Here is a 16,406-nt window from a genome sequence, read left to right as displayed (position 1 = left end):
TGTAATGATAAAAGGACATTATATCTGGTCAACTTCAGCCCAAACTTTGTTTTGCAAATATATGCTTTTATCAAACCTATAAGCAAAGGAAATTTCCGTGTTTTAAAAAACCCCAAACGATTAAGTCATTTTTGTAGCAATAATTATTTTACATTTATGAAAGATACTGTATGATTAGTTAGGAAGTGCTAGCTGACATCAGGGTCTGACTGCATTTTATAGAAAATGTAAGTTAAAGCAACGTTAAGGCTGCCTATGAAGCACTCAGTCAGGACACGCCAAACTAAAGGATAACTTTTTTCACAGGGCCCCATCTTCATTTAGTGAGCAGGTAGAGTCTGCAGTGGACCAGGCAGGGATTCAACATTTATTTATAACTTGCTTCTTAGAAGCAAAAAGGAATAGTGTACACAATATAAAATGCTAGCTGTCAACAAAAAAAGATTTTCTCTATGCAAATACATTTAATTTAAAAATACAAATATTTAATAAGTTTTTCTCACAGTTAAATGAGTACACATCTCGGGCTCACTTGCTGCGGTACACAAATCCAACCTGCATATTGAGGGCCAAATATTATTTTATTCAAATTCATTTTTTCATATATTCATGTAAATTCAGAGTAGAGTTAATTGATTTCAGCTGATTTACTCCTAATTTACACCATTGTAAATGCAAACAATTTGGGCTAGAATACAGGAACCTGCAGGAAATCTATGGAAAAAATAGTAAGTGATCATCAGGGATCCTAGCTTTCCCGTGATAAAAACAAAACTGTCCGATAAAAAAAACCCCAAAATCTGTTTTTTTCAATGAGTAAAATGAAAGGCTGAACTTTTTCCCTAGCCACAATATAGAGCGGAACCCCATTTTATCGGATCTAATTGGGGCCAGTACCAGATCAGATCATCTAAAATTTGGATAATCCAGAGAATGGGCAAAGAGCTTCAGCTGTGAGTCCCACTGCCTGGGGCTGACAACCGACAGCACCAATTTGGTTAATATGGAGAGCCGGATAATGGAGGCTCACATAAATGGGGTTCTACTGTATATATGTTATTTTTTCACAAAATGTAAAAACTAAAGATTCTCTGTAAAAATGCAAATTTCGAGTTTTTCCTGTGGCAAAAGAATTTCTAGAATCCCTGTTGATCGTAAAATTTAAATTACTTTTCTGAGGCAAATATACAAAGTATTCAGATGCAACCTTAAAACATGACATTTCTTGACTTGAGCGCTTCACTTTGCAATCTTATGTTTTCCATAGGAAATATGCTAGAAAAAGGAAATAATTCAAATATGACTCATTATATGCCTAGATACAAAACTAGGCCAGACTGCACAAAAATGCCTAACGTGAGAGCTGGTCTACAGAGTTTTTGCACCAATTTACATAAATCAGTTTAAAAACAAACTTACTCAAACTGGTGCAACTCCTCAGTGTGAACACTTTCATACTGATGTAAATGTGTTTTGCTTACAACTATAAATTTAGTTAAATTGAGGCAGAAATTGTGTGTAGACAAGCCATGATATGGGGTTTGCAAGAACTTTTGAACATCTCACTGAATGAAGCAGGGCTTCTCTGGAAATCATAGAAACCTTATTAAATACCCATGACAACATAGAGGGCACCATATTACTTATTTCTATTCAAAATTTTATGCGACTGCATTAACAGCCCTTTTACTTTATATTTCCAGGAGTTATTTTTAAAAAGTATTGTTATTAAAAATGTACAATGCCTGCACGTTTTAAAAAAAAATAGTGATAATCTGAGCTAATCGGAACACTTACTTTAAAGTGCACCTCCAATATAAGGCCTATGAGTAACATTGTGAAAAGCATCTAACTGAGAAAGTTTTTAAGTCAGTGAGGTGCTTTTGAAAATATTACCCTATATCAGTGTTTCTCAATGACCAGTCCGCGGACTGGTGCTGATCCTTGAGATTTCCCTGGCAGAGTTTAGGAAGGCAGCAAGCTGGTCCCTGGTATCAAAAAGGGTGAGAAACACTGCCCTATAGCCATGCAAAATTTCTACTTTCTTCCCAGAACTGGAGCGGTTTTTAAAAAAAATATATATATAAATATATATATATAAAATATTTTAAAAATTACACGGTCCTGTTTTTAAAGAATAGGGGAAGCATTTTCCCACCTCCAGACTACTCATTCTCAAAAACTGCAGAAATGCCTTTGCTCACATTTATAAAAACATGACCACCCTCAGGTGGAAACCAGCCTGAAAGGTGAAAAATTCACCAGGCTGTAATAAACGAAAATGGGCTTTCAGAAAGAAAACACTCAGGTAACCTTAATAGTGGCTGTGTGCTATATACTCCAGCTATAGTTATCATGAGGACATTCAAGAACAGAATCTAGAACATACATATTTATTGATTCTTGAATGCACAGCTTATCAAAGGCAATATCTGAGTCACCCATAACACTCCATATTCTACTAATGAACTGTCCCCAGTGAAACCATTTGTAAACTTACTGGATGAAATGAAACAATTCATACTTAAATATGTTTCTCAACTGAAGAATATTTTGTCATCTGTGCTAAATATTACAATGTGGACAGAAAGTACAAGTTAAAAATGATATAATAGTATATTTGCATTAATAGTTTCATATTAATATACTTCCAGAACAGTAAGACACTCAGCATTCATCAAGAGATCTAGTGCCATGAGGAAGGGAAATAATTTTCCTCCGAAAAATTACACTGATCACTACCCAATTTTAACAGCATACACCTTTATACGTCTATCATTGTTGCACTTTACAATATTCCTACACAAGCTTCCTTCAGAATGGCAAGGAACCCATTTTGAGTAGTCCAAATCTTCCTAATAACCACCAATCCTACATTTTAATTTAGTCAGTATCAGATTTAGATACATTAAGTTTTTAAACATACCTTTTTTAGTGACTTCCCTTTTCCTCCTTTTTGTGTTTATGGCATCGCTACAGTTACTATTATTGGTATCAGTTTCAGATGCTAAATTAGAAGAGCAATTGAAACTAGCATCCGGTCCAGATTTTGAGCTCCCTGCAGTCCCAGAAGTTTCCATGCTCTCTGACACAGAACTTCTTTCATTCTCCTTCACTTCTGTTTCAGACTCTGCTGTGTCCTCCAAGTCACTCAAGACTTTTGCTTTTTTGAATGGAGTTACAGGTTTTTGACTCGTCACCTTCTTGATTTTTCTACCATTCCACCTGCGTGACTCAGAATCTTCCTCATCCACAGATGAGTTGCTCACTGCATGCTGTTTGTGTGTAGAAGTTGACTGTTTGGACACTTCCTGACTGATCCCATCCTCTGACTTATGGCTTTTGGAGTCATCCTCTGAAAATTCTACTGTGGGATTTTTAATTTTAGGAGATGCAGCACAGACTCTCCTGTGTGGTGGTTTTTTGCTATTGCTTTGCCTATTTTTTTGTGCCTTTCTTGTATCAGTTTCAGAATCTGAACTTCCATCTTCAGATTCACTAATATATTTTCTTCTAGCAGCAGATGAACCAGGCTGAGAAAGTTTTTTCTTCCTTGCATACGGTTCTTTTAATTCTTTTTCACTTTCAGACTTTAAACCTGTCTCATCATCAGAGCCTTCCAACAACAGTTTCCTGGCTGCAGCAGAAGCATTGCGGTGGGGCAGTTTTCTGTTCTTGCTTCCAATGCCAATACTTTCTGAACTGGAGATCTCTTCCTCCACATCACTCATCAGCTTTAATTTATTAGCAGCCACAGTAGCACTTCTGCGTGGAATTTTTCTATGTCTACCAGTTTTGTTACTCAATGATTCACAAGCCACTGCTGAAGTATTTTCAGAGTCACTTCTATATAGCCTTTTCCTGGCAGTTTTTCTGATATTTCTATTCCCCTGAGAAACCGATCCTGTAAAATAAAGGATCGCTGTCAATTTTAAATATAAGGACACCCATTTATGTTAAATTTAATTTCCTGTAAAGTCAAACAAGTTCAACTCAGGCACAAACTGAACTGAAGTACAAATGTAGTAGTAGCTGCAACTTACATGGAACATTTTATTTAACTAGAAAATAAAGGTAACAATTCTCATTCTTCACAAATCTAAAAGATGAGCATTCACCGTGAATTGAAGCTTGCTTTATTTGTATTTAAACCATCATTATACCATCAGTATCAGTTGTATTCAATTTCTTTTTTATAATTAAAAACTAAGGGAGTTGCAAAACCTTCATCCTCACTGTTTGACTATCTCTTTGCCTTACTAGTAACTTCCTTCAGTGCTAATGTTAATTATTTCACCAGAGCAGACAGTAAGATGAGAAAAGTCTAACTCTTACAGCAACAGTATTGGTACAAGTGCCATGCCACTAAGCTAGCCTCAGTCACGTACTCAAAATGTTAACATACAGTTTTAACTTTTCTAAGGGTTATTAACATGAACTTAATTGCACCACATAGTAACTACTGAATGTGCATTTTCTTATGTTATTGGCCATTCACAGAAAACACTAATTGAATCTTACCCATTTGCTTTCTTTGAGCTGCTCTATTTCTGGTTACCCTAAAGCTGCTGTTCTTTGCTCTGGATATGCCATTGTGTAATACTGGGGATGCAAGAGCCATAGAGCTTTCTTTACTTTCCTCTGAGCTACTTGAAGAAGAGGAGGAAGATCCTGATGAGGAGGCAGAGAAAGAAGCCGAAGAGCCTTCTATTTCACTTTCTGGTAAAAAAAATATTAGAATTCTAAGTAGGAACACAGCAAATTAGTTACCTTGAAAATTAATTAGTAGCTGTAATTTGCTGGTTTACACGTTACAGAATGTTTCTTACACATATCACTTCCATATAATTAGTTTCACAGTGTATTGTTTATAGACGACAATGACAGTAGGGCATACATTATAGGTGGCACTGGTAGTGTCACCTATAGTGAGTGATAGCTGGCTGACATTTTCCATTGTAAGACAGTTTTCAGTTGCTCATGACTTTGCCAAACTAAGTATGTGGGCTGAATTTTTTCATGCTACATTGTCTGGTGGCATTTTTTCTTTTTTTAAGGTTCAGCTAAAAATGTTCAGCCATTTTCAAGGAAGGCTTTGCAATGTTAATAAAATTGTGGTGGCTTCTTCTTTAAGAGTTTGGCACCTTCATGCTTTGGAATAAAAATGTGATATATGACGGGGTGGCCTTCATGTGTTGCATAGGCAACATTAATTCCAGCACTTCCTTTCATCTGAGTGCGTAACTTTGAAATCTTAATAGCCTTTTGGCATAGCGTTTTGTGTGCAATACACACACACACAGTTAAATATAAATCATATTTATGTGTTAAATGTACTGACATGGCAAGTTCAAAGTGTTCATCACAAGCACTGTTTGCTAAGACTGTTGTCTGAGACTTCAAGGTTCCATTTTCACATTTAGCAGAAGATTTTTAAAGCAGCAAATAAGTATAGCTGACAGGACCATTTTTCTCCCTTGCACCCCTCAACAAGCCATTTAGCTCCGTGATGACTCCCCATGTGAAACTGAGTACAGGCACACAAAGACTATTACCAACAGGATTGAAAGATGGTGTACAAGTCTGCTTCTTTGATTATAAATGTATTTTTACTTATAAGTTTCCCCTACTGCAGGCTTTTCACTAGTAAAAGCTGAAACTAAAGAAACTTATTGGGTTCTATACAACTTTAAAACAGAAGACTTCTATACTTAACATGCAAACGGCATGAAAACACAAGATGTTATTACAAAACATTCACAGTCCTCAGAGACAAGGTTTTCCTACAGAAGGCATTTTAAAAGCTTTGTATTTTTAAGAGTTATTTAGCTAGAATTTGTGGGAATTATGGTAACTTTGCATACAAAGGCAAAAAAATATTAGCAAACATTTTATAGCTAAAGTTTAATATATAAGCAGACAACTTTTAAAACAGATTTTGTTTCTCACCTGATGACAACGCAGAATGATTTGTTACGGGTGTAGTTCTAGCTTTTCCATTTCTTTCACGTGAGGACATGCAAGCAGAATCAGAAGATTCACCAGAACTGTGGGGATAGGTGCTAGCATTTATTTTATGGCTTGTAACACATGCTGCTCTGCTAGAGGTAGGTTGGGTAGAAGAATCTTCCTGCTCAGATTCAATTTTTGCCTGAGATTTTAAGGGTTTCTGCTTCACATTTCTAGCCATACAAAGGAAATAGAAATAACTGTAATATACAAAGTAAGCGAGCAGAATATTTCAATAGGAAATAATGAAATATTTGGAAACTTGGATAAAAGGCAATAATTGCTATTGCTAGAAAACAGACTGTATTCAGTACCATTTCCGACTTGGTGAAAAGCGATTAAATTTGTGAACTAAAATATTACATTTTATTATGTCTGCAGTTGTAACTCTCGTTACAGTGTGTATGGTAACAATCATTGTTTCATGTTCTCTATGTATAGAAATCTCCCCACTGTATTTTCCACTGAATGCATCCGATGAAGTGAGCTGTACCTCACAAAAGCTTATGCTCAGATAAATTTGTTAGTCTCTAAGGTGCCACAAGTACTCCTTTTCTTTTTGCCAATACAAACTAACATGGCTGCTACTCTGAAACCATTCACAACTCAGTAGCTGATGCTAAGTGCTCATGGTAAAAGTGCAATTTACACCTACAGTGAAAATATCTAATTAAATCAGGAAATGGATTAGATATCAACTATGCATATATACATAAATCTGAGGCTGATCATGTTTTTCCCCCTATTTTCCAAGTTGCAGCAGCTGCCTTTGGATTTCTGATGTACCCTAGAATCCTCACTTATCAGTTGCAATAGGCATTTAAAAGGGCCATGTGTACCAATTATATCCTATGATAAACAGAGTCCCAAAGACACCAGCTAACAGGTACAACCTGGGAGAAAGATCCTGCTCTCTGAAATAAAATGTGAGTACCCAGAAATATGAATACATGAAGTCTATAGTTTTCCACCGTAACTCAGATCTAACCTGTGTGAGTGCTGCACACAAGCCTGGGGTTCAATTTGATTACTGGAGAACAATGCTCTTCTGGTAGAGGAATGGAAGAGAGAAAGGGCACTTGTTCGACACCAGAAATATTTCTTCTAATAAATGAAATTAAAGCATTAAAAAAGCCTAAAGGGAAAATTTGTTACCTGATAAAGCCCTGAATTAACATATATACTAGTCCTTTAAATCTTGAGTTCTTCATTGTTTAGAATAAGGCATCCTTGTACACTTAGGCCACATACGCACTAAGGGCTCTTTGCTGGTATGGCTATACCAGTATAGTATACTGGCAAAGAGCTCCTACCCTGGACGCAGCTTATACCACCAAAACTGTGCTTTTACTAGAATATTATTCCACCACACCTAAGCAAAAAACAAAGTACATGGGTAAAAGTGCAACTTTGCCAGTATAGTTGCGTGTACTACTAGGGGCTTCTGATAGCACAACTATGTTGGTCAAGAACCACACCTCTTCAACTCTCTGGCCAACACAACTGGGCTGGCAGAAATCTTTAGTGTGGACTTGGCCTTAGCCAGAGAGAATTCTGCACCTGTTCTACTTGTCTTAAGAGACTTACACATAAAACTACATCTCTTGGTTTATGGGACGTTTGTACACTTCTTCCGTAGCTACCTCCTAGCAGACTTTTAGCTGGGAGCATACCAAGTGTTCCCCTCTGTGACCTCCTCCCCCTGTCCTCTTTCATGGGCAAAGACATGGGGCAAGAATTAGATTGAGAATCCACCACATATAGGAAAGTCATCCAGAGATTTCTGGGGAGCCTTGAAGGAGGCCATTTTGTTTGCTCACATTAGAAAATACCTACCACTTTAGGATACTAAGTGGTAACTTGGTTCCTTTGGGTTATAGACTCACTAAAAAGATTTTTCTAATTAAGCAGCCACAAATTCATACAGCCAGAGATTCTTTTTGAGGGACAAGAAGTGCATGCTCTGGTCAAGATGTGTCTTGTAATTTGCAGAGACTTATCTGAAGCACTCCTTGAATTCTGCTGAAGAGGAAATGAGGTCTCAATAATCCTCTGAAACCCTAATCCTCGGCTCAGTGAAGGTCTGTGTGCTGGGAACATGTCACACACAATTCCTTTTCAGATATGAATGAGACTGATGTTTCAGATACAGCATTGCCTGCTCTTTATGTGTTTCTTTATTTCAGCCATACTTGCCTGCTGTTTGGTAGAGGGAAGGGAGCAGATTGAGAATGTGAGGAATACTCCTGTAACAGATCCTAATAAGCTCAGCGCACCTGCCACTGCCCCCATATGCTCTACAGTTAAGCGTTGAAAACCTAAGTTGGCTCACTACTTGCCAGAAACAGTAGGGAAATAAGGAGCTGTATTTGGCCAAAGTAGGTGGACCTTTCTTCTGCTGCCAGCAGCAGAATGGCTGGGTGGCAACAGAAAGGGATATATCCAAGTACACGTTGCTAGGCAATGAGAGCCATTGCCTCTGGATAGCAAGCACAGAAGGGAAAACCACATTTAAAAGGACTGGTGGAGAAGCAGCTGAAAATGATTTGTAGGTGATAAATCTAGACTAATTACATTTGCATCAATCACTACCACCACGAGGTTTGACCCTCAGAGACTTCTTGCCACACCACCATGCACACACACAAAGTGTGGAATAAAACATGGAATTAACCATGTTGCATTAGGGATATTGAGGCTTATTTTCTTGGAAATTTTGGGTAAACTTCACCATGAGCTACCAACACCACATTATAATACATGTGGAATATAACTTCCTACTATATATGCTTGGTTATAACAACTTATCCTTATTATGGCTAGCAACTTTTACTAACTTGTAACTGGTTATCATTTAAGCCTTCCAGCTTTCATATAATTTCAGTCAGTTAAAATTTGGTTGTCTGGCTAAAGCGGAGATTAAAAATGGTTCTACTTCATAAGCTCATAACTGTTTTGTAATAAATTTATTTTGCACTACACAAAGGACTTTCTTTGCAAGTCTTCACTGCTGCAAAAAAAACTGTACTAAATATTTCACTATAATTAACCATTTAACTAATAAGTTAATCCTAGGAGATCATGCTGCCATCTTACAAAACTGAATGCAACAAGCATAATTTTTACAATAGTGAAAATGCCCCAAATGCATTCATCTTTTTAATCTATTTACCTGAGTGTTTTGTTAGGGTGCTGTACCATGCTATGACTTTGCAACCTCCTGTTACATCTCTGGCTTCTTCGTAGTCTTTCATTGTGTTTTTGGCCAGTTTTAAAGTCTGAAACGATTCTTCTCATTTTTTCCTCAAATAGCGCTGATAATCTCAAGGTCATACTATAAATCTAAATAAAGAGATGTTAACTTTAAATTACAAAGTATCTTACGAGTAAATTGAGTGTTTTACAAAAACAAGAATTTACTGAAGAGACCATCTGGAGAAAATGACAAAATGACTCAGCATAAATTAGAGCTACAAGAGACATACGACTGACACCTACTTTTTCTGAATACTTTTGTTGCACTCTATTCTTTGTCCAAACCCACCAGACTGGTAGCTTGCTCTGTTGCATTACTAAATAGGTATTAATAAAGGACCCAACACTAAATGAAGCCTAGCCCAACCTGACGACTACTATGAAAGCATAGTGTACAAAAAGTTACCTTTGATCTTTTACTTGGAGTGTAAGATTTTGCATTGCTAAATATTAGTCTTATATCTTTGCATAATTCCATCGGGTTGTCATAATTTCCAGCTTCCAGTGTCTCCTTCACTGTACCAAAGTCCATTGGAGTGTCTATAATATGTCTGTAGTCCTAGATAAAAGATACGGAGCAAAAAAGTTTCAGTAGCTCAAAAGGGCATATAGAAAATAAAGCAGAAGAATTTTGGTGTGTTATTTTATTATTTCTATTAGCACAATAAGGACAGCTGAATAGTCTCAAGTCTTGAGCTATGACCTCAGCAATTTAAACACCCCAACCCCAGCAAAAAAGACTCAAGCTTTTAGGTTCAGATGGCTTAGGTTCAGCCTCTGTTGCTGCTGTCCCACCTGGGAGTACATACTACAGCAGCTTTCATTTTTAAAAGTTTCCATCTTTTATGGTAGCAGAGAAAACCGTGAAAATATAAACAAAGAGCAGCTAATGCAGTGATGTCTGAGTCCACAGGGCTTTATAGCTTTGAGTGGGTAAACTGTCCCCATTCTTCTCAATGCAAGTTATCATTATTGGGCACCTGAGTTAACATTAAATGTCAACATTGACTATTTCACCAATTATCAAAGCAGAGGGAAGATCATTGCATAGATCTTTCATACTATCTACTCCAAGTGACTATGTAAATTGGTAGATTGAGTTTACAGGGCAGGCTTAAGAGATACCACCACTTACTTCTCCCCCCCCCTCAATTAAGAAGGGGCTGCGCAGTGCCCAGCAAGGCATCTGAGCCCCACCATGGAGTCCAACAGAGCCCATGGGTGTATTTGAACCTCAATAAAGGGAGAGCCAAACTCAAGGACTAGAACCCAGACAACATAATCTATTGGAGCATTATCTTATTTTGTCATCTTAACTGGGCAGAGCTCGGAAGAGTAACACTACTTTCTTCCGAACCTTTGAGTATTACTGAACATTTATGTTACTTTAGCATGTAAAGACCCCAACCAGGATTGGGGCCCAATTGTACAGAGTACTGAACACACACAGACAGTCCCTGCTACAGATATCTTATAATCTAAAAAACATTAGAACAAAAACTGTTAGGAAGACATAATATACAAATAAATGAACAAGATGACTAATGGCACACTTTGGTTCTTACATGTTATGTGATGTGTTCTTAATAGGGTCAGAGGAAGTATTAGGAAGAAATGAAGGTTACTTACCTGTAACCTGAGTTCTTTGAGATGACTCCACATTTCCCACTTATGGGTACTCCACCTCCTTTTGGTTGAACCCTCTTCTAGCAGAAACAGATATAGGACTCTCGTATCCCACCACTGAGGTGGAGACTATAAAGGGCACAAAGCACCCGCCCAACTTCAGGTCCTTCCACTGCAAAGCCAGAGACATAATCACAAGGCCTCTGACAGAAAGGAGGAGGAGGGTGGGAAGTGTGCATATGCAGAGACATCTTGAAGAACTCCAGTTACGGGTAAGTAATCTTCATTTCTTCTGAGAGTGGCTCTGCATATTCCTACTTACGGGAAAGATTGACAAGCAGTACTGAGACTAACCTGGAGGTGGGAACAGGGAATAAAAACAGAAGCACCACTTTGCCAACCCCAGAGCACGTTGCTTGGTGAAAGGGAACACTGAAGTTCAGGTTGCAGCTTTGCAAATCTCAGTCTGAGGCATCTGCCTCAGACAAGAAAAGAAAGCCGCAACACAGCTCTAGTGGAATGTGGTTGAATCGAAGCAGCTACCGGCATTTTTGCTAGTGTTTAACGCTCAGCAATACATTGCTTAATCCACCAGGAAATAGTCTGAGAAGAAACCGTATACCCCATGTTGTTCCTGGCATATGAAACAATTTAGTCATTTTACAAAAGCTCTTAGTTCTGTCCAAAAAATAGGCAAGTGCCCTTATGGCAGCCAATGTATGGAGGACAGATCTTTTTTCACTAGAATGTAGCTTAGAGGAAAAAATGGTAAATTAACAGACTGATTAATGTGAAAGTCAAACACCAAATGATAAAATGAACATTTAGCCAATGGGGCGAAATGAGATTTCACCAACATGGTCAAAACCGGTCTAAGGAAAGGAGAGGGTCCCTAACAGGAGGCACATATCTTAGATACACCTTTATAAACCTTTTAACTGAAGCAAGAACAAACAGCGATCTACCATCAACGAAAGCAGGATACGTAGAGATGGCTGCCAAATGGACCTTTAATGATGTGTTAGACTAGACAACTCTTGATTTTTTAAAGTACGTTAAGTAGTCCAACCAGTATTGAGAATCAGACCTCCTCTGCATCCATGCCTGAAAACTAGACCATTTTAGGAAATAACAGTTTCTAATGGACCATTATCTAGAGTTAACTAGTATGAACAGATGAACACGACTGCTCAAGAGCAGACAAAGTATGACCATACACGCTCAAGCGAAGGGACTTACATGAAAAATCCTGTCCCCCTCCCGGGACATGAGGTCTGGAGACAGAGGGAGGTATATGAAGACTCCACTGGACAGTTGAAGGAGATCAGTAAACCACTGCTAATGTGGCCAAGATTGGGCAATGAGTATTATCTTGCCTTATCCTAACAACTCTCTATCACCTTCTGTATCAAGGGAAAAAGAAACACATCAGACCCCTCTCCTCAGCGCAGCAGGAAAGCATCTGACACAGACAGTTCCTACCCACTCTAGAACAGGAAGAATGACATGTTCTTTGGAACCTAGTTGCAAATAGGTCCACATTTGGGTTGACTCCATCTGGAAAATATGGTCAACCACCTAATCTTTAGGGACTTCATGTGCATCTGAGAGCAGTCTCTGTTGAGACTATCCACAACTACATTGCTTTCCCCAGCCAAATGTAGTGCCACAAGATACATTTCATAGTAGATACATGAATCCCACAGATTTATCACCTCTGCAAACAAGGAGGTGGAATGATCATCCACTGCTTGTTAATATAATACTTTTCAGACATGTCTGTTACTAGCTGCACAACCTTTCCTGGCAGCTGATGGAGGAATGCTCTTAGAGCGAGATGAACTGTTCTTAGTTCCAGTATGTTGATGTGCAACGTTCTTTCCTGAGAAGACCAATGTCCTTGAACTGTTTAAATGATTCAAGCATACCCCCCCAGCCACTGGGTGAGGCATCTGAAATCACTGTCCAAGATGAACCTGAAGAACTGAACTGCACACTTCAGAGCATGTTTGTCCTGCTTGCCCCCCAGTCCAGAGAGACTATGATGTTCTGAAGTATAGTGATCAACAGCTAAAGGCTAGCTCAACTTCGACTGTAAGCCTGGGACCTGCCTCACAGGTTTCATTTTTAAACTGGCAAACAGTCACATAGGTAGCGGCTGCCATAAAACCCCTGAGACTCAGGAAGAACCTCACCCTCTGTGTGGGGCAACTTCAAATTCTTGACACTTACTTCATTTTGAGAAACCTGTCATCAGATAGAAAAACTCTCATTACCACTAAGTCCAATATGGCACCTATGAAAAGGATCCTTTGTGTAGAACAGAGGATTGACTTTCGGATGCTAAGAAGAAAAGACTGGTCATAGTAACTATGTGACAAGTCCTCACCACAGCAGCTTTTGATAGCCAATCGTTCATATAAGGGCAAACAAATATACCCTACTTCCTCAGATACAACGCTACCACAGAGAGACACTTCGTAAATACCCTGGGTATTGCAGAAAGGCCAAATGGAAGCACCTTGTACTGGAAATGGCTCCCAGCTACCACAAATCAAAGGTACTTTTGATGTTTCTGAAACTGAAATATGAAAATTAGTGTCCTTTAGATTGAGAGTTGGGAACCAATCCAGGACTGACAGCAAGGGATTACTGAAGACAGGGTCAGCATATGGAAATGAAACTTCTAGATGTATTTATTCAATTCCATTAAATTTAATATCGATCAGAACCCCCCCATTCTTCTTTAGTACCCCAAAATATCAGAAGTAAAAATCATGACCCTTCAGGTAAGCAGAAATCTCCTTGACTGCTCCTAACAAAGCAACTTCTCCACTTCTGTGCGAACTGCCTCATGAGAGGGGTCCCTGAGGAGGGATAGACAGGGGAGTTTGAGGAAGGCAGCATTTCTTAATTGAATGCCATAGCCTTTTCCCATGATCTCTAAAATCCACTGTTTGATGTTGCCTGCCTCCATTTGTGGATGAAATGGGGTAGAGCCTGTCTCCAAAGGAGGGGGTAGAAAAAAGGTAGCTGGCTGGTCCTAGACTCTCAGGCATCACGTCAAAACTGAGACTTGGTGTTCCGGAATGAGGGGGCTGATGAGGAAGTGGGCTATTTGGGTTTGCAACCTTGTTTGAAAGGTCTCTTTCTGCAACCGTTCTGTGAGGCTGCAGGTTGTTGGTAATTCGAGTCTCTGACTGGATGAAAAGTAGGGTGCTGAAGGCTGGGAGCATTGCTGCCTCTGCTACTGAAAGGAGGGCCAGGCCTCCTTTCAATGGGTGGGATTAAGCCCAGAGACTGAGCGGTCAAACTTGCATCCTTCAGTTTTTCTGGTAAGTTGCCAGTCTTTATACGGAAAAGACCTTCCCCTTCAAAAGGGAGATCGTCCAAGCTTACTTCTGGTGTCCATAATTATACAAGAGGATCAAAGCCATGTATGTATCCTGATAGCCACAGCAGACCCAATCCTCTGGCAGCAGTCTGAGGCACTGAAGGAAGCTCTGAGGAAATACCTAGCTACATTCTGACCCTCCAATAAGATAGCATTAGACAACCTTCTCCTGTCTTTAGGTACATCCTGGAGAAGACAACATTCTCCCAGAGAAGGAACTGGTCACAAGCCATAACTGCCTGATAAGTCACCAATTCACCATCCTAATACCGAGGGATGAGGAGAACACCTTTCTCCTCCATGAGTCAATCTTCTTTCCCCTCTGTCACTCAGGGTGAAGTGTAGTTGTCCCATCCTTGCCCTGTTGCTGGCAGCAACTATTACCAGCAAGTTGTTCACAGGGTGGGTATGAAAATACGAGAACCTGTCCAAGGGTAGCTGGTATAGTTTGTCCGCCTTCTTTAAGATAGGTAGACAAGAGGTGGGATTGGACCAAACAAATTTGGCCGACTACAAAAACCCAGTCAGGATGGGGAGTGACATCAACAGATCCAGGGGAATCAGACTACAGGATCTCTGGGCTTTCAGATTCCTTGCAGATGAAACGTCGCCTCCACATCTACAAGAAGAGTAACTAAAGAGGTCTTGGCATGGTCATCAGTAAGTCCCTAGGCACTGTTACCCAGGGTTTTCAAAACCCAAAGCAGTAGTAACTTAAACTGTTTCACTCCAGGGACTGTCAGGAATAAATCAATGAGAACACAGCAATTCTATCTGATGGAAGATTAATACAAGTAAGCGTGCTCTTATCTAAAACTTCAATTTATTAGACATAAGCACACAGACATAAGCAATAGGTTTAGAACAATCCAAATAATTACCTAGAATCTGAGATGGTATAATGTGCAGCAGGTCAGCAATGGCCCGTTGCTTCCCCACCGGGGAGTCTGGTGTCAGAAATCAGAGTAACAGCCGTGTTAGTCTGTATTCGCAAAAAGAAAAGGAGTACTTGTGGCACCTTACAGACTAACCAATTTATTTGAGCATAAGCTTTCGTGAGCTACAGCTCACTTCATCGGATGCATACTGTGGAAAGTGTAGAAGATCTTTTTATACACACAAAGCATGAAAAAATACCTCCCCCCACCCCACTCTCCTGCTGGTAATAGCTTATCTAAAGTGATCACTCTCCTTACAATGTGTATGATAATCAAGGTGGGCCATTTCCAGCACAAATCCAGGGTTTAACAAGAACGTCGGGGGGGGGGGGTTAGGAATGTATCACATATATCACCAATGTGATATATGCCATCATGTGCCAGCAATGCCCCTCTGCCATGTACATTGGTCAAACTGGACAGTCTCTACGTAAAAGAATAAATGGACACAAAATCAGAGATCAAGAATGATAACATTCATAAACCAGTCGGAGAACACTTCAATCTCTCTGGTCACACGATTACAGACATGAAAGTTGCGATATTACAACAAAAAAACTTCAAATCCAGACTCCAGCGAGAAACTGGTGAATTGGAATTCATTTGCAAATTGGATACAATTAACTTAGGCTTGAATAGAGACTGGGAGTGGCTAAGTCATTATGCAAGGTAACCTATTTCCCCTTGTTTTTTCCTACCCCCCCCCCCAAGACGTTCTTGTTAAACTCTGGATTTGTGCTGGAAATGGCCCACCTTGATTATCATACACATTGGAAGGAGAGTGATCACTTTAGAAAAGCTATTACCAGCAGGAGAGTGGGGTGGGGGGTATTTTTTCATGCTTTGTGTGTATAAAAAGATCTTCTACACTTTCCACAGTATGCATCCGATGAAGTGAGCTGTAGCTCACGAAAGCTTATGCTCAAATAAATTGGTTAGTCTCTAAGGTGCCACAAGTACTCCTTTTCTTTTTGGTGTCAGAAAATGTCTCAGAATAGCTTCAGATAATTCCTTCCAAGTACACTCTATTATCTAGTTTTTTTTGTTTTTTTTTAAACTAAACTAACTTTTACAAAAGACACAGGTCATAGTGACCTCTACTGAGTCATCACCTCTCCTTACTTCTATAAACTACTTAACAAATATTCCTAACAATATTAGTCGTAATAAGGTTCTACATCTAA

General features: G+C 39.2%; 1 protein-coding gene across 4 annotated transcripts in view; it reads right to left on the bottom strand.

Moving 5' to 3' along the window:
• The window catches only part of BRWD1 (bromodomain and WD repeat domain containing 1), a 117,851-nt gene that overhangs the window by 15,430 nt on the left and 86,015 nt on the right, over positions 1–16,406 (bottom strand). For 3 of the 4 annotated variants that reach the window (XM_048866571.2, XM_048866540.2, XM_048866560.2), the window contains 5 exons: positions 9,671–9,823; positions 9,182–9,351; positions 5,950–6,182; positions 4,522–4,719; positions 2,927–3,904 (listed from right to left, as the gene is read on the bottom strand). In XM_048866571.2, the coding sequence (XP_048722528.2) occupies positions 2,927–3,904; positions 4,522–4,719; positions 5,950–6,182; positions 9,182–9,351; positions 9,671–9,823 (1,732 nt within the window). The remainder of the gene's footprint in view (positions 1–2,926; positions 3,905–4,521; positions 4,720–5,949; positions 6,183–9,181; positions 9,352–9,670; positions 9,824–16,406) is intronic. The other variant, XM_048866550.2, reaches the window with a different exon arrangement.

This window comes from Caretta caretta, chromosome 1, assembly GCF_965140235.1.
Source record: "Caretta caretta isolate rCarCar2 chromosome 1, rCarCar1.hap1, whole genome shotgun sequence".
Lineage (NCBI taxonomy): Eukaryota > Metazoa > Chordata > Testudines > Cheloniidae > Caretta > Caretta caretta.
This window is presented reverse-complemented; position numbering and strand designations above follow the sequence as displayed.